The sequence below is a fragment of the Sminthopsis crassicaudata genome, chromosome 1 (assembly GCF_048593235.1).
Source record: "Sminthopsis crassicaudata isolate SCR6 chromosome 1, ASM4859323v1, whole genome shotgun sequence".
Classification (NCBI taxonomy): domain Eukaryota; kingdom Metazoa; phylum Chordata; class Mammalia; order Dasyuromorphia; family Dasyuridae; genus Sminthopsis; species Sminthopsis crassicaudata.
Window position 1 is genome coordinate 575,233,906 of NC_133617.1, and position 19,625 is coordinate 575,253,530.

At 34.4% G+C, this 19,625-nt stretch overlaps 1 protein-coding gene across 1 annotated transcript in view; it reads right to left on the reverse strand.

The window, feature by feature from the left end:
* Positions 1-19,625, reverse strand: part of MSH3 (mutS homolog 3) — a 193,616-nt gene that overhangs the window by 15,897 nt on the left and 158,094 nt on the right. The window contains exon 20 of the mRNA XM_074282190.1: positions 2,747-2,904. Coding sequence (XP_074138291.1) covers positions 2,747-2,904 — 158 coding nt within the window. The remainder of the gene's footprint in view (positions 1-2,746; positions 2,905-19,625) is intronic.

Genomic DNA, 19,625 nt, shown 5'->3' on the forward strand with positions numbered 1-19,625 from the left:
GCCAAGGTTCTATTTTCCGGTTTAAATGAAGTTTGGTGACAAAGGTAATGTTCTAATTGCATTCCACTATGAATGGCAAAGTCATGACACATTGACACCTTCACACCTTCATAAAATGAAAAGCATTCCCCAGAAAAGGGTAAATTACTCAAACTTCTGGGAAAGCTGTAAGATGAAAGAAAAGGAGCCAAGAATTACAGGCTGACTGAGAAGAGAGGAAATCTGGAAAGTGACAAATAATTAAGGAAACTATTTGTCAGAATGGACAATAAATAGTGATGAAAAAGCATACAAATTGTGGTATTGAATACATGCTTTACATATATTACAGAAATGGTAAGAAATGCCAAATTTAAGTACACTACACAATACCATTTCGTTATATTAACCTGGAGTGGATTGTACATAATTACTAGGATAGATAGCATGCTTTCATGCAATAACAGTGAAATATTTCACTAGTATCAAAATTATTACTCTTTGCAATAAAAAAAAAAAAAGTTCCTTTCTCTAAAGCAACCCTCCCTTATAAGTGCGTTAGTCAGATCACCCTGCAGTATTTAAAGTCAATTTAGAAAAGTTATAATACATAACTGCCAAATATAACCAGGGGAAAAACCACTGTAGCAATCTTTTCATTTCCATGGAAACATCATCTTAAATCAAGATAGGAAATCTAGGAAAATGCTAAACTTGTAAAATCTCATATGAAACAAGGTATATTACATGGTCTACAAAACTTTTACATGTTTCTTGTTAAGGATACAGGTAGATTCCTCTCATAGGAAACCAATAGTGTGGTAGTAAATAGTAAAAGGAATCCACAAAAACCTAAAAATGGTTATAGTATGGCAGATTTGAAATCAGAAGATCTGAATTGAACACCCAGGTCTGCAGTTGACCTATCTACACTGGACAAATTACCTCTCTAGCTTTCAGTAACCTTAACTCCAAAATGAGAAAGTTATGTTAGGTGAAATCTAACATCTAGTTATACATCTATGACTCTTTAATGTAAAACTGAGTTAATCTTCACTACTTGCTGAAGATAATGATACAAAACATGCCACTAAGTGTGTAAGAAAAGCAATTCCTTGACTCTATATCTTATTTTTCAATGAAGCATTTGTATTTCCCAACATCCTAATTATTATACAAAAACCACATTTTCAAGATATTTTCAGGTTCTGTTCCTGAAAAACTAGCTTATAATAAGGTCTTTTTAGCATGTCAGTAACCAAAGTCACTCATCCAGTATTTAAGACAAGCCTTCCTTATACTCAATGCTGGCCCATAATAAATAGTAATATTGTGAGGCTGTGTGTTATGATGTTATCAGAAAATAACCTTTTTCCTTTAGTATTTTTTTAAAGTTGTGCAACATTTTCTTGTGTTGATTTTATATCTCGAGACAGGTAAAAGTTGATAAGATTCTGCAATAGGATGATGGTTATGTTTGTGGAGAGAAGGAGATGAATGTAAGGTTTTGGAAGTAGAAAGGTCAGAATTTGGATATGTGGAGTGAGGAGTCAAGTATAATGTTCTGAACATTGGTAACGGGGAAGAAAGCAGGGCCCTTAAGCAAAATTGGGAATGAGGTGGGTTTGGGGAGAAAAAAGGCTTTTGTTTTGGATGTATTGACTTTGTGATGCCACTAGGATATCCATATGAAATGTCCAAAAGGCAAGTGCAGATATATGACAGAAGATAAGAAGAGAGAACAGAGAACATAGAGACAGAGAACTAGGAGTCATCTACATAGACAAGATAATTGAGTGAGTTTTGAATAGTGATATTTTAATATCTGAAAGTGAATACCACATAGCAAATTAGTCCCAGCTGATAAATTATGAAAACATGAACCTGAATTATGAACCAAATATGAAATACAAATCATTGGTGGAATCTTTTTAAATGAGACACTATGTCAGAGAAATGTTCTTAAGCAAAGTTAAATTTAAAGTGATCATGTTTCAAGTCACTGTTTCAGTAAAATAATTTTATTTTCCCATAATCTTTACAAGTTAGGTCATAATCCAGCCTTTTAACTACAACAAAAGTCTTAAAATTTTAAAAAAAGGTAACCTTGAGTTCATGTTTTTTTTTTCATCTTTCTATGCTAGTTTACATATATGACTACTTATATTTTGTCAATGGCAGTTAAATTTACACATTATGATAAAAAAAAAAAAATTAAATTATAGTTACCACTATCATAACTGGTATTTATATAGGACTTTATAGAACTCTCACACATATAAGCTAGGCTTAGAAATATTACTAGCAGTATTTTTCCTTTTTATAGACTTTCTCCTCATTTACTGAAGCCCAGAGAAGTGAAATGACTTTGAAGTTTTTTGTCCCAGCATTATCATTTTCTTGCTGTATCACCTAGACATGACTATTTGACATTGAAAATGGTGGAGCTGAGACAAAAACTGGTTCTTCTAACTTCAAGTCAGAAGTGTTCTTCTTGCTAGCACACACTAGCAGGTAATGAACTATGAAATAAACTGCTCACACAATTCTTTTTACCTCTTTGGCCCTTAGTTCCCTCATGTATAAAATGAAAATTCTGCAACATATGAGCAATAAGGCATTCTGAAGCTCTATGATTCATGATGAAATAATTTTTACAAGAACCAAAACATTTAAGAAAAATATATCAGTTTAAAATTTTAAATGAAAAGAAAATTTAATGAGATTCATTTTCAGGAATATATTAAAATGGAACCAATAATTTTACCTTGTGAAAATACCATCTACAATCCCAATTGTAGCTTCTTCTGCAGGAACATAGGAACCAATTTGTGCCATGATAGTAATCAATGCAACTTGTTTTATGTAGGAGCTCTTTCCACCCATGTTTGGTCCGGTAATTATCATTACTCTTTCAGAGTTGCCCTAGAAAATTTAATAGCAATTTAACATCATTCCAGAGACATTCTTATTTAACAGGTACAATTTATTTCATAAATTGGATTATCTATAGGATTCTTCTCTCCACTTTAAAATATGTCACCAGTCATGAGGTAAACAGACAATGGTGATCTGGACCTGTCACAAGCTGAAGTAGGCTCCCATTCAACTCCATTGAATAATCATGTGAAACTTCGAAGTAGCCACAGTATAGATCCTTTGCCTGTTGCTATTTGAGGGAAGCAATTCCTCTACTATCCACTTCTAAAGTGGTCCTGCACTAACTATAAGATTCTATCACAAAGCATGTTTGGGTGCCAGTTTTAATGAATTGGACTTTAGAAAAATAAAGGGCTCCTAAAAGCCAGATTACTCTGTCCCACTATATTCAAAGTCTGTATATTTCTTTGTGGGTTAAAATCTTAAATTTTGGTCCTGGGAAGAGAGTTTGGGTATCTGCTATGCCTGGGAAAAATCTTTTGTAGATCTTTGGTTATGTCTATGTAAGTGTGTAGCAGGATCTAGAGACATATCTGAATCGAGCAGTTTATAAGGATTTAAAAGTTTTGAAAGAGAGCTTTATTTTATTGTACTTTTAATTTTTTAAAATAACAAAGCATTGGGGACAGCTAGGTGGCGCAGTGGATAGAGCATTAGCCTTGAATTCAGGAAGACCAGAGTTCAAATCTAAGGTCAGACACTTAACACTTCCTAGCTGTGTGACCCTGGGCAAGTCACTTAACCCCAGCCTCAGGGGAAAAAACAAAACAAAACAAACAAACAAAAAAACCCAAAGCATTTTCTGTACCTCTCACCTTCCCTTTGCTCCAAAAGAAAAACAAAGCTGTTGCAATAAAAGCACATAATTAAGCAAAACAAATTCTTACATTGGCCATGTCCAAAAATAAAGGTCTCATTCCACAATGAGTGTATTACCTCTCTCTTTCAGGATTGGACCATGATACATCATCATCTATCTCTCCCCTCAAAACATGGTTGGTGCTCACTTCCAGTTGATCAATGATGGACAGAAATAACTACACCCAGAGAAGGAACACTGGGAAGTAAATTTAAATTGTTAGCACTACGGTCTATCTACCCAGGTTACTTATACCTTCGGAATCTAATGCTTAATGTGCAACAAGAAAATGGTATTTACACACATATATTGTATCTAGGTTATATTGTAACACATGTAAAATGTATGGGATTGCCTGTCATCGGGGGGAGGGAGTTGAGGGAGAGGGGGGATAATTTGGAAAAATGAATACAAGGGATAATATTATATTTTTAAAAATTACTCATGCATATATACTGTGGGGAAAAAAATTCTAAATAAAAAAAAAAACATGGCTGGTGGCTGCATTGGTCAGAATTCTTAAATCTTTTAAAAACTATCTTTACAGTGTTATTATTATATATCATATTAACTGTTGTCCTACTTCTGTTCATTTCTTTCCACATCAGTTAGTTCGTGCAGCTTTCTTTCTTTCTTTTTTTTTTTGAGGCTGGGGTTAAATGACTTGCCCAGGGTCACACAGCTAGGAAGTGTTAAGTGTCTGAGACCAGATTTAAACTCTGGTCCTCCTGAATTCAGGGCTGGTGCTCTATCCACTGCGCCACCTAGCTGCCCCCATGCAGCTTTCTTTAAAACTATCCCTTTTGATGTCTTGCAGCACTGCAGTGTTTAACGAGAGTCAAGTCAAGTCTATAAACATTTATTATGAGCTTTCTATGTGCTAAGCACTCTATTAAGTGCTAGGAAAATAAAGTAAGGCAAAAATAATTCATCTTAAGTCCATCAGAGTAGTCCTGGATCATTGTCCTACAGAGAATGGCAAAGACATTTACATCTGGTCATCGCAGAACACTGCTATTATTTTGATACAGTACATTTCATTTTGCTTGAGTTCATGGAAGACTTTCCGGGTATTTTTTTTCTGAGCATCCTGCTCATCATTTCCCAAAGAACAATAATATTCCATGACAACCACACCACAATTTATTCAGCCATTCCCTAACTGATGGACATCCCATAAATTTCCAGTTTCTTGTCCTTAGAAGAGAGCTGTTACAAATATTTTTGTACATATAGGTCCTTTTCCTTTTTTAAATCTCTTTCAGCATTCATCTTAACAGTGGTGTTATAAGGTCAAAAGACATTCATGCATTTATAGCTGTTTGGGCATAGATCATATCTTTTGATCACTTATCAATTGGGGCATGGTTCCTATTTTTTTATAAATGTATTCAATTTTCTCTATGTTTGAGAAATAAGACCTTATCAGAGAAACTTGCTTTGAAATTCTTTTTAAACTGTATTTCTCCTTGTTTATTCTACTCTCTCTCTTTATTCACCCTGTCCTGCAAAAAAAAATTTTTTTTTCTGGCCACCCCTTCCCCCAAAGTGCTCTCCCTTCTATCACTCTCTTCCCTTCCTATATCCCATGTCCCTCCTATTTTCCTGCAGGGTAAGGTAGATTTCCATACATATATTGAGTGTGCATGTTATTTCCTTTTTAAGACAATTCTGATAAGAGTAAGGTGGTTCACTCACCTATCTTCTCCCCGAGGAGGGAGAGGATTTTAAATAAAGGAAGGTACATTGCTATGGAGAGATGTAAATCCAAAGCAAGAATTTCAGGACAAAGTAATTAATTTCTTTCTTCCTTTTTTTTAACCTTTCATATCAAGAAAGTCACAGACAAATCAATGATTCCCACCATTAAGATCTGTTTATTGTAAACCAAAATATAACATATTTCTTAAATACCATTTTTTTTTTTTTTTACCTTTGATCATGGCCTAAAGATCTAGGGGAAGCCCCCTGGTTTCCTGGCCTAACAATAGAGAGAAGAACAGAGAAAGAACTTCATTAAGAAGTACTTTTGTTTCAAAGATAAATTTCCAAAAGGCTATACTAATAATATGTATAGGTTGGGGCAGGTGGGGAGCAAGGGGAAGTGATTTAGCCACACAAGTTATTTCTTAAAGGTAATAAAGACTTTGGGGGAAAGGGACTTTATCTATAATTTAATTAGTATGTGGAACTCTCTGGTGAGGAAGTGCCCTCTACCAGTGCAAGATTGTGCTTTCTCTGCCATTTTATAGTCTTAATGCACTACCTAGAATAATGACTTAAATAGTTTGCCCAAATAGAATATGAACCCAGGACTTCTTGTCTTTGAATCCAGCCCTTTATTGACTATGCTATCCTGCTTCTTGTGAAGTCCTCATATTAAGGCAGAATGTTGAGGGAGAATACAAAATAACACAGGCTGGGTGACTCACTATATCCTTAACAGATGTTCACTAATCTGTCTCTGCTTTGCCTTTACACTGATTAGTTCTTAAGAATAGTCACTAAAACTACCAAATAGCCATTTGTCTATTTTAATTTTACTTCATAATTCTAATCCAGCTACTATCACAAGCATTTATAAATATCCCAAATTTTGGATGGGGGTAAACTTTCTTGACTATGGTGGGCTGAGAGAGAAGCAAGTGAATAAAGCATTCTGGATTATCTGAATGTCTGACTATCCAGAATTCTTCTCCTTTCTGTTATAGTAGACTAGTGCATATGCAAGGGGAAAAGGGAAAACATTTCCTAATGAGAACAGTCACAATGTCTTTTTATCTTCTACAGTGTTTTCTCTATAATGGGTACTCAAAAAATGACTGTTAATTGAATACTGAATAAAATTCTATTTTTTCAGTCATGGAAAAAGGGTTAATGAAGGTGTATGCTAAAACTAATAACTAAAATTTGGGATGAATTTTTTTTAATTAAAGTTTTATATACTATCTGTTTCCCAACTTTTTGAATAATCAAAAGCAGATTCTATAGAAATATGTTTGATTTAAACAAAAATGCCTGCCAAAGATTTCAGAAAAAACCTGAAAAGACTTACATGAACTGATGAACAGAACCCGGAGAACACTGTACACAGTAAAGCAACATTATGTAATGATCAACTATAACAGACTTAACTCTTCTCAGCAATGCAATGATCCAAGACAATTCCAGAAGACTCATGATAGAAAATGCTGACCATATTCAGAGAAAGAATTATGGAGTCTGAATGCAGATCAAAACACATTATTTTCACTTTTGTTGGGTTTTTTTTGTTTCTTCTTAAAAATTTTTTCCTTTTATTCTAAGTTTTCTTTCACAATATAACTAACAGAAATAGAGTTATAATATGTTGTACATGTATAACAATGCTGTATCAGATTGCTTGCTGTCTTGGAGAGAGGAAAGAATAAAAGGAGGAAAGGAGAGAAATTTGGAGGTCAAAATCTTACAAAGATGAATGCTGAAAACTATTTATATGTAATAGGAAAAAAATATTAAGTTTTAAAAAAAATGCCCGCCAAATGTTACTAGCATTCTGGCTTTCTAATATACCCCCTAAAAACAGATTAATAGGAAGAAAAGGTCACTAAAAAATTAAATATCATAAGGGAGAATTCTACATATGGAAAAGTGACAACTAGGATATAGTTTACTGAGCTGTGGATCCAACATTCAGACAAAACTGAGCATAATCAATGTTAAGCAATTTAAGGAATAAGACAAAAATCAAAATCAGTAAAGATGAATCACGCAAAAGAAATACTGTCTGACCTTCCTCAGTTTTGCCTATATTCTTCCCATTTCATAAATGAATGAGTGCTAGAAATATACACACCACACCAAATCTCCAAACGTTCCTCAGTTATGCTTTCCACTATTCCTTCTTTTTATTCAGTTAAAAAGGGCTATAAGTGAAGAGAGAAGAAGACAGTTGGGAATGAATCTGAGCAAAACTTCTTAATGCTCACAACACTTTCATCTATGGGATTTAAAATGTGTAAATCCTCCTTTAGTATGAACTGATGTTGGCCCAATGAATCGAACAGGCGTAGAATCAAGATGACTCATCATTCTAGGTTCAAATCTAGCCCATGACACTTACTAGCTATGTGACTCTAGTCAACTCATTTCAACCTGTTTAGTCTTGGTTTCCAACGAGCTGAAAAAAGAAAACCACTCCACTGTATTTGCCAATAAAACCCCAAATGGGGTCACAGAGTTGGACATGACTGAAAACAATTGAAAACCTTTTGTAACTTGATAGATCCAGATCATCTTAGTGGTAAATCACGTAAACAAGCAGTTAGTAAGTATCTGCTAAATAGCAGTCACTGTATTAAGCTCTAGAGATACAAGGAAAGGAAGAAGACAATCCCTGCCTGCTCTTAAAGAACTCACATTCTAATGGGGGACACTACATGCAAACAACTCTGTACAATGGAGATATCCACGTAATAAACTGGAGATGATCAAGAGAAGGAAGGTACTAGCATTAAGGGGAATCAAGAAAATCTTCTTGTAGGAAAGCAAAAAACTAGGAAAACAATTTTACATTGAAGGGTGTTAATAAAGGCTTCATTTCTAAAACATACAGAGAACTGACTCAAATTTATAAGAATGCAAGCCATTCTCCAGTTGATAAATGGACAAAGGATATGAAGACAATTTTCATATAAAAAAATTAAAATCCTTTCTAGTCATATGAAGAAAAAGCTCTAAATCATTTTTGATGAGAGAAATGCAAATTAAGCCAATTCTGAGGAACTACCACACACCTCTCAGATTGGCTTCGATGACAGGAAAAGATAAGGTTGGAGGGGATGTGGGAAAACTGGGACACTGATACATTGTTGGTGGAGTTGTGAATGGATCCAACCATCATGGAAAGTACTTTGGAACTATGTCCAAAGGGCTATCAAACTCTTTGATTCAACAATGTCTCTACTGAACCTATATTCCAAAGAGATCAGAAAAAAGGGGAAAAGACCCCCATGTGCAAAAATGTTTTTAGCAGCCCTTTTTGTAGTGGCAAGGAACTGAAAACTTAGTGGATGCCCATCGGTTGGGGAATGACTGAATAAGTTGTGGTATATGAATACTATGGAATATTATTGTTCTGTAAGAAATGACCAACAGGATGATTTCAGAAAGTCCTGGAGAGACTTACATGAACTGATGCTGAATGAAGTTAGTAGAATCAAGAAAACATTGTACATAGCAACAAGAAGATTATGTGATCAACTGTGATGGATGTGGCTCTTTCTAACAATGAGATGATTCAGGCCATTCCCAATGGTTCTGTGATGGAGAGAGCCATCTGCATCCAGAGAGAGGATTGTGGGAATAGAATGTGGATCACAACACAGTATTTTCACCTTTTCTGCTATTGTTATCTTGCTTTCTATTTTCTTTCTTATTCTTTCTCCTTTTTGATCTGATTTTTTTGTCTAGCATGATAAATGCCAGAAAAATGCATAGAAGAATTGTATGCTTAGCATAACATTGGATTACTTACAATCTAAGGGAGGAGGTGGAGGTAAGGTAGGAAGAAAAATATTGGTTTCCCACAAAATAACATTAGAAAGAAAAAACAAAAAAGTTAAATAAACTGACTTTTTTAAAAAAAAAAAAGGGGGTTAGGGGCTCTCAAATACAAACTTCAGCAACATCTGGAAAAAGTCCAAAGTCGAGAGCTCAATTTCTCAATTGCTGAGAAATTACAGCAAATTAAATTCAAAAGCAAAAATAAATTTTTTGCAGGCAGAATATAATAGTAAACATAAAACTCATTTAGAGTACAAGTGTACAGTATTGGCATGAATAGAAAAACTACTATTTCTGAATTTTAATTTTATCTCACAAGCAAGGGAAGAAAAAAGGATGAAAACTGCCCACAGATAATATCCTCCCCTACAAATATCTGTCTGTCTGTCTATCTCTCTCACTCAAATTCAATGAACTTTTATTTTCATCTTCAACTCCAGAAATTGCTGGTTTCTAAAAGTGTCTTAAGGTAGAGGTCTGACCATTTTGTTCCTCTGGTCAAAAACATTCAGCAACAATTTATTGTCTCAGACTTTGATTTGGTAACTTCCACAGTGGGACTCCCTTTACCCAACTTTATTTTTTCATGTGCTATGCTCCAGCCAAACTGGACTCAAAAGTGCTCTTGGTTCCTGGTGTTCCATCTCTTGCCTCTATGAATCTGCACAAACTGACCCCATGCTTGGAAGGCCTTCCAGCTCCCTCTTAGCTTCCCAAGATTTTTTATCTTCTTCAAGGCTTGGCTCAGGTGTCACTCACTCCATGGAGATTCTCTCAGTTGGTAGTGCTTTCCTTCTCCCCAAGTTATGATCTATCATAACTTGTAAACATCTTAGGAGTGCAATGTGGCATAAAGCCTAGTTTTTTAAACTGTGTGTTTCCATGTGGAGTCCCATAACTGAATGTAGAAGTTGTTAATTGTAATTTATTATTAGTAAATGTTGGATTTGTGCACCAATTTAATATTTCTATACCTGATGTCACATGAAAAATTCTTGGGCAAAAGGGGATTACAAATGAAAAAAGTTTAAGAAGCCCTGATATAGATGATAAACTTTGGTTTCCAAGTCCCACCTTTGACATACTGACTATGTGATCCTGGGTTATTGCTCTGGACAGCTAACACTATAAGGCTCAGAAATGGCCTCTATTAAGTAGGAGAAATTTCCTTATCTGAGAGTTCTCTATACAAATGTAATCATAAGTCTATTCCCTATCCCCATATACATTATAATCCTTTATCCCCTCCTTCAGTAAAATGAAGGCAGAAAGAACTTTTATTTTTGTCTTTATACATGGGAGACGCTTAATAAATGTTTACTAACCTAAGTTTAATTAAAGGAATCATCCTTAAAAAACATTCTTTGGAGAAGAAACTTGAATAGCTTTTTGCTATTTTCTTTTCCTTGACCATGTGAATGGACTCTGGGAGTTTTATCCTGTCATCTTATCCCTGAGAGACTCTTCTGAGAACATTCCAAGACAAATATGAAGTCTGGAGGTCATCTTGTAAAAATCTGAATGACTTTTCAAGGAAGGGAGCACAGTGGTTTTGACTGGATGGATGTTTCATATAAACTTTTTGCAGAAATAACCCTTTTTTCTATAAGTTATCTTGAGTTTATATTTTTACACCCCATATACAAAATCATTTTTCCCTTACAAATATATGTAGTGGGTTTTTTTTTTTAATTTTTATCTCTTTTTTGAGCTGTAAAGAAAAAAATGCAAAAGTTTTCTCATGGTTTCTGCTTTAGCAGTCTGTCATAGGATACATTAAAAGGGCCTAATCTGGAGGGGGAAAAAAGAATAAAAAACACAAAACATTCTTTTGAGTATTCCATTTTGATAATACTAACTAGTCCACAAGGATCATGAAAATCTGTTACTTTAAAGGATTCTAAGTAATTTGCCATGGCATAAGTTCATTCTCTGAAACAAACAACACTCCTCTCCCTCCCCCCTTCTCTTTTAAAAGCTTAACTGGTTAATAGACCTGCTCATTGGTATAACCACAGATGAAATAGACCTCAGAAGTCATCTATTTTGAGCCATATCTGAATTAGAATCCATTCTATCTTTAGACATAAGAGCTTGCTCTAGAACCTGCCTCTGTGAGATCCTTAGGATGAAGTATTCTACTTCTTGAAATATCCCATTTCACTTTTGGTTAGCTCTCATTGTTAGGGAGTTTTTCCCTACCTCAATTATAATTTTGTCTCTGCAACTATCACTCCTTACTCTTAGTCCCTTTGGGACCAAACAAAATAAACATAATCCTCTACCTACATGCTAGTCCTCAAATACCTGAAGCAGCTGTCTTGCCTGTACTGTCTTTTTAAGAAATACAGTAGCTTCCCCAACCAATACAGCAAGAAGTGCTGTGATTGCTCAAAAGACTCTTTTTTCACTTAGAATAAGACCAGTAATAATGACCCAAAATCCCTTGTTCCGATGATGGGGACTATGAATAGCAATTAGCTGCAAATTCCCTAGAAGTCTCCCCTCAACCACACTATCATAAAGTATCAATGACTCTCTAGCTCTAGGCTCTTCACTCCCTTTCCCCAAAGCTTGGTCCTTCTAGATCCAGATAAAAACTCTATAAATCCCAAAAAATTTTAATGGTTTGGGGAAAGAAAGTACCTCATTCCTCCTGTGAATCTGTTTTCATTAGTCTAGCATTTTGTGTGTATCTCTTCTCAACTTTACTGAACTGTTATAAATGTCATGTTTTTTTGGACTGGACTTTTGTATTCTTTGAACCTTTCTATTTTAAAAGTTTCCCTGTGATCATGCTAAATACTGTTAATTTCTTTTACAAATTCTCATAGCAAAAATTGAAACCATTCTGGCTGTACTCATCTTGACACTTTCTGCTGCTTATCAATGTCTCTTTAAAATGTGGCATCTGGAACAGAACACAATGCTCTAGATGGGGTATAAGCAGGGAAGATTAAAGCAGGACTATTATCCCTCTCTTGCCCTAAACACCATATTTTTCTTATTGCAGCATAAGAATGAATAGCTTTCTTGGCATACTGCTTTATGGGTATGAACTAGTGAATGGGATGCTCTCTAAGGACCATTCTAACTCTTGGATTCTGTGATTGTTGACCATTTGAAAGATAGGTAACATGTGATTAATCTATCAAGTGGTATATGAGACCTGAATTTTTTTAAAAGAAAAATTTCTAATCTTTATGGTCTACTTAAGACAAAACAGAAACTGAAGAAATTTTTTTTAAAAATGTATAGACTCAAAAGTTCAATTAGGAGAACAGAAGATTCTAACATGTTTTTTTTTAATTTACCTATCATTCTCATTCTTTAATATGCTAATATAATAAATATGTGCATACCACCTAAACTATTTTTGCCTAATGTTAAATAAAAAACCTCTCCAACATTAAAAGCCTTTGATCAGGGAAATAGGAACAACTAAATATCAAAATTGTCTAAGCACTTTTGTGTCAATCTTTTTAAAATACAAAATTTGAGGAGAATAAAAATAAGAAAAGCCTCAGCTCTGTAGGGAAGATAGGTGGGTCAATGGTGATCTTTTAACCCAACAACAGAAAACAAACATTACAGTGTAAGTAATTGTGTCTTCTCTCCAGGTGATGGGATCCATTGTTAGAAGCTGACAGACATGAGGTCTATCTATTCATATAATACAACTGCAAAATATGACCAGGTCACTAAGAATAAAAATACTGAAATACACACAAAAAAAACACTTTTAAAAACGCATGAAGAATAAGATCTCACAATCTGGAAAAAAAACCAAACAAGCATAAAAACAAATATCCTCAAACAACTTTAAAGGAAGAAAGACAAATTACCAATGAGTTCTTCCAAAGTAAGAGGTCCTATCTTAATTTACAATGTTATAGAAAATAATTGGAGGGGGGAATTTTAGAAACGTTCTAATTCACTTAAATATAAATCTGGATGAGAGCATAGAAAAAATTTCAGGGAATAAAACAGGCTGAGGAACAGCTCTAGTCTCAGCTCTGCCACCAACTAGACATGTGATCTTAGGCAAGGTAATTAACCTTTGAGTCTCACTTTCTTTTTTTTCCCTGAGGCTGGGGTTAAGTGACTTGCCCAGGGTCACACAGCTAAGAAGTGTTAAGTGTCTGAGGCCACATTTGAACTCGGGTCCTCCTGACTTCATGGCTGGTGTTCTATCCACTGCACCACCTAACTGCCCCTAGTCTCACTATCTTCACCTACAAATAGAAGAGAATGGATAAGGTGAAAGCTAGCTTTCAGTCCTATGACTCCAAGATTAAAATATGGATCCAAAGCTGGATCAAAGCTGGATCAATGGCTCAAAGCACAGGGTACAGCTGTATTTCAAGACCACATTTACTTTGGAGTTAATACATATTAAAGGGGGAAGCTTTGGTACTCATCTGTATGAGAACTCTGGGAACAGTGATGACTAGGAGTTAGTCGAACTCTTGCTGATGGAAAGAGACTCCTTTGGTTTCCTATATGTTGGACTAGTCAGTCAACTAGCATTTATTAAGGGGTTACTATTAGCCAGGCACTGCACTAAGCCCTGGCATGAAGTGATAAGGACTTGGACCAGAGTCTTAGAAGATCTGTAATTAGCAAAGAGGGAACATATACAGAACATATAGGAGATACTAACGGTGGAAATGATAAAACTTGGTAGATTGGATATCTTGCATTTAAGATGCTTAGGGGACACATAATTCACCTAGACCTTGGTTCTGGACATGAAGATAACTGATTATGTTCAAAATCTAGAAACTTTTTTTTTTTTTAATGTAACAAAATGCCACCTTTCCAAGTAAATCCTAATATCTTCTTTGTGGTTGCCATAGAGAGTGGCTTGAGATACTAAGAATTTAAATGACTTACCGAGGGAGACAGACAATATATGCTAGAGGAATAATTTAAACATAAGTACTATTGGATCTAAGGTCAGCTCTCTACCCACCAGGATAAGACATGGAAAAATTTCCAGTCTCCATTGATAGATGGATTTCCCAGTACTCATGAAATCACAGAAATAGACCAAATCCATCTCCAAAATATTCTAGTCTAAGAGTATTCAAGCTCTTATAAGTTAAAAGATAATATTTCACACACTCTCTAGAATTAACTGGGAACCCCTTAAGTGGAGAGGGAGATTACTCTTCTTCACAGTTGCTATGAAAACATAAACAATGCAAAAAATAAAGCTCATTCAACATTTACTCTTTACATGTTCTTATGCTAACAATCAGAAAGTCTTCATAGCTGGAAGACTAGAGAAAGTCTTAAAAATGGAATCACCTCCTTAAAATCAACATTGACATCTTCATTAAATTTTGGTAATGGCATCAAAAATAACATCAAAATTAAAAGATGTAGGGAAGTTGAGAATGAGAGACTACAAATATACAATTTTAGTAAACTAAAGATGAAAAACTATAGGAAGATATCCAAAGTGTTGTTGGCTTTTCTATTTAAAAAGAATAGGTACAAACTCCACAAAAAAGGGGATTACAATGGGCATCTATGAAGTAACTACAGCAATTAGTTACTTGCTAACACATGATCTATATCACAGATGGAAAAAAAAAAGTGATGTCAGCTCAATAGAAAAGAAAAAGTTAAAGGGTGATTAAAATCTTCTCCAACATTACTTAATATTTTATTTTTTCCAATTACATGTAAAACAATTTTTAACATGTTTCTAAATTCTCTTCTTTCTTCCCTCCATATTCTATTCCCATTGAGAAGGCACATGTGAAGTTATACAAAATATTTACATAAATATCATGTTGTGAAAGAAAACACAGATCCTCCCCCCAAAAAAAAAATCCTCAAGAAAAATGAAGTTTTAAAAAAGTATGCTTCAATTGGTATTCTGACAAAATCATTTCTTTCTTTGAGTATGGATAACATTTTTCATCATAAGTCCTTCAGAGATGTCCTGGAACACTGAATTGCTGAAAATAGCAGTCATTGACAGCGATTATCCCAAAACACTGCTATTATTTTATACACAGAACATTTCACTTTGCATAAGCTCATGGAGGATTTTCCAGGTTTTTCTGAAAGCATCCTGCTCATCATTTCTTATAGAACAATAATATTCCATCATAATCACATACTACAATTTATTCAACCATTCCATAGTTGATGGGCATCCCTCAATTTCCAATTCATTGCCTTGAGAAAAGAGCTACTATAAATATGTTTATACATATAGGTCCTTCTCCTTTCTAAAAAAAATCTCTTTGGGGATTCATGTCTAATAGTGGTATTGTTAGGTCAAGGGGTATGTATTATTTTATGGCTCTTTGGGTATAGTTCCAAATTGTTCTACAGAATGGTTGAATCAGGTTACAATTCCACCAACAATGCATTAATCAATTTCTTTAAAGAGGGATTGGGGAGGGAGGGAAAGAAAGAACTTGATAAAAATTATTGAAGTAAGCATACAAATTAGAATTTCACAATGTAAAAAATGAAAAAAAAAGAGCAAAGGTTCTATTAAAGTGGTCCTAAATTTGCTGACAAGAATTACCCATAAGTTGACAGTAAAAATTATTTTAATTTGACAAGTACACATATTGACATACACATATTTTAAAAAGAACTATTTTTATAACAGCTGCAAATTGTTGAAAAGTACTGAGGTTTCAAAGCCTTTTGTACACTGATAATGTCAGTCAGTGACAATGTTCTTCAACAGAATGAATAGCAACAGCCTCCTCCAGACATGCTGTCAGCCTGAAAACAGAAGGGCATGACTGATCAGAGGGGGCTGCACAGGTTGTATAGCAGAAGTTAGAATGATATAGTTCAAATATCTCTAGATTGGGGAGTGACGATTGTCACTCAGGTCATTCCCCAAAGACTAGTTATGTATGCAGTAAATCCTGAGTAAATATTTGTTATGTGTGGAAGTGATTTCTTCTTGAAATACTTACTGAAAGAATGAAAAGAGAAAAAAAGATAAATACTTTTTTTCTTGCTAATATTCTTATAGCATACTTTGGGGGGGAGGGGAGAGGAGAAAAACTGCATTGTGGAAATAATTTTTTTCTTTTAATTTAAACTATTTTTGGCAAACACTTCTTGAGCTATAATACATTATGTAAGACATAAATGATAGATGATAGAGACAGAGGGGGAAAAAAGAGTTTTAATTGGGGGAGAAGGGGGTAAGGAAGAGTTGATCATATATAGAAGTATAAGATTGTTATTCAAGGAGCTGATAATTTGGTTAAGATAATGTATAAATATAAATAAATATAGAAATCACAACTTTAAGGAATTAGTAGCATAATAGATATAATCAAGGTGTTACAAGAAATCATAGTGAAGGAAGAGATGTCATTTGAACCAGGGCTTAAAATATTAATTATAACAGGGAGGTGGATAAGGATTCTAAGTTGATGGGAAAGGATAAAATGAATAAGATAATGGAATGATTTTCAAAAGAATCAGATTTCATTTTGGAGATATATTACTTCATCCCAATTTGTTTTGTCATGAACATGGCAATTACATTGCAAAATACCTTCTTGTCCAAGCCAAAGGAAGCAACCTGTCTAATCATGGTTAAATTATAAGGACGACTAATTGTGTTGATTTCATATTTTGTGTTCCTGGTATCTTGAACAATGCCTAGCTCATAGCAGGCACTCCATAAGTACTTGCTTACTTGTCAAAAGAATTTTTTTGGTTAGTTTTATTTCCTCACCAGTGACATAAGTGTCTAAAAAAAAGAAACAAAAAGAAAAAGGGAGTACAGCTGCACAACTACGTAAAAGCCATGATACCTGGACCAATCCCCTAAAGTCTGGAACAGAGAAATGAGGTTAGCATAAGGATATTACCAACAATAACAAGAAGTGACATAAAAGATATAATCCAGTTCATATGTAATAGAAATATTTTCTAATATCCTAAACGCACAGAAAAAAAAGCAGCAGCAGATAAGTATCCAGAGTGTTGAACCAGCATTCCTATGCTAAGGGAAGTAGAGGAATGCAACTAGCACATTGGAGAGAGAAGGTATAAATGGATTCTGATCTTCATGGCTCATATTCATATCCTTAGGAATTGAGTGAAACTATGAAGTATTGCCATTGCCAAGCACATGATAGGTATTTTATGCATGTTTGATAAGCTTAACTTTGGAACATACAAAACCACTAGGACATCATAAAGAGGTGAAGATGGCCAGAAGTTTACATTTTACTTTGATAGAAGGGAAAGTTGGGCTAAACTTGTGATTTCATTGTTTTCAGGAAATTTCCTCCACTGAGATAGAGAAGCAACTTGTCTGTAATTGATATAGACTGAGACAGTTGGGTGGAAACACAATAACAGAATAAGTAATGTACCTATGTTCACACTGCTAGTATGTATCTAAGGCAGGATCTGAATCCAGTTGTTTCTGGCTCCAAGAGCTGTTCTCTATTCTTTATGCCATATAGTAGTTTATGTAAATGACTGCAAATGGTCTCATAACCAAATTTCTGAAGTCACTTAGAGAGAAAAGGGGTATCTAGATGACACAGAGGATAGAGCATGAGCCCTGCAATCAGGAGGACCTGAGATTAACTCCAGACTCAAACATTTAACAATTAATACTTACTAGATGTGTAACCATGGGCAAGTCACTTAACTCCAACTGCCTCTCAAAAAAAAAAAAAAAAAAAAAAAAAAAAAGAAGAAAAGAAAAGAAAGAAAAAGAAAGAAATATATATAGAAGAGAGAGAGAGGAGAAAATATAAAGGGAGAAAACAGCATACTTACTGCTCCCACATTGCAGGGTTTAGAGACACAGCATCCCTGCACTCTGGAAAATCTGCTTAAAAAATTTTGGTCCACTATATACCTCTCAGATTGGCTAAGATGACAGGAAAAGATAATGAGGAATGTTGGAGGGATGTGGAAAAACTGGGACACTGATACATTGTTGGTGGAGTTGTGAACAGATCCAACCATTCTGGAGAGCAATTTGGGACTCTGCTCAGAAAATTATCAAACTGTGCATACCCTTTGATTAAGCAATGTTTCTACTGAGCTTATATCCCAAAGAGATCATAAAGGAGAGTAAGGGACCCACATGTGCAAAAGTGTTTGTGGCAACCCTTTTTTGTGTGGCAAGAAACTGGAAACTGAGTGGAAGCCCATCAGTTGAGGAATTGCTGACGAAATTATGGTATGTAAATGTTATGGAATATTACTGTTTTATAAGAAATGATCAGCAGGATGATTTCAGAAAGGCCTGGAGAGACTTACATGAACTGATGCTAAATGAAATGAGGAGAAGTAGGAGATCATTATACACAGCAACAGCAATATTCTGATGGATGTGGCTCTTTGCAACAATGAGATGATTGAGGCTAGTTTCAATGATCTTGTGATAAAGAGAGCCATCTGCACCCAGAGGACTGTAGATCACAATACAACAGTCTCACTCTTTTTGCTGTTTGCTTGCATTTTGTTTTTTCTCACTTTTTTTTCCTTTATGTTCTGATTTTTCTGGTGTAGTGCAATAACTGTATAAATATATATACATATTTTGGATTTACCATATTTTTTAAACATGTTTAACATACTAGATTACTTGCCATCTATGTGAGGGGATGGGAGGAAGGAAGGGAAAAATCTGAAACACAAGGTTTTGCAAGGGGATGTTGAAAAATTATTCATGCATATTTTTCTCTTTTTTAAATTAAATATTTTTATTTTCAAAATATATACATGGATAATTTTCGACATTCACCCCAGCAAAACCTTGTGTTCTAATTTTTTCCCTCCCTTTCCTCTATCCTCTGATCTAGTCGGAAAATGATCCAATATATGTTAAAACATATGCAATTTTTCTATACATATTTCCACAAATATCATATGCTTATGTTTTGAAAATAAAAAGCTATACTAAAAAAAATAATAAAAAGGAAAAACCCTCAATAAAAATAAAGTTTAAAAAGAGAGAGAATAAATTCAATCTGTATTCAAACAAAATAAAATTTTGATCCTTTCTTCATACAAGAGAAGTCAGAATTTTTTTCTTTTTTGTTTATGGTATATTTACAGTACCTCATTGAAAAATCTGGGTTGACATTATGTATGTGTATTTTATGTACTTCTGAGTTTCTAAACTTTTTCTGTGTTTTTTTCCTGCTATCTCCATAAAACTCCCCCCAAATTCCCATTTAATTTCTTATGCCAACCCATGATATATCCAAATTGTGATATGGAAAAGTCCCAATTTGGAAGGGATAACTGTACATCATTTCAGTGTCACTTTCTA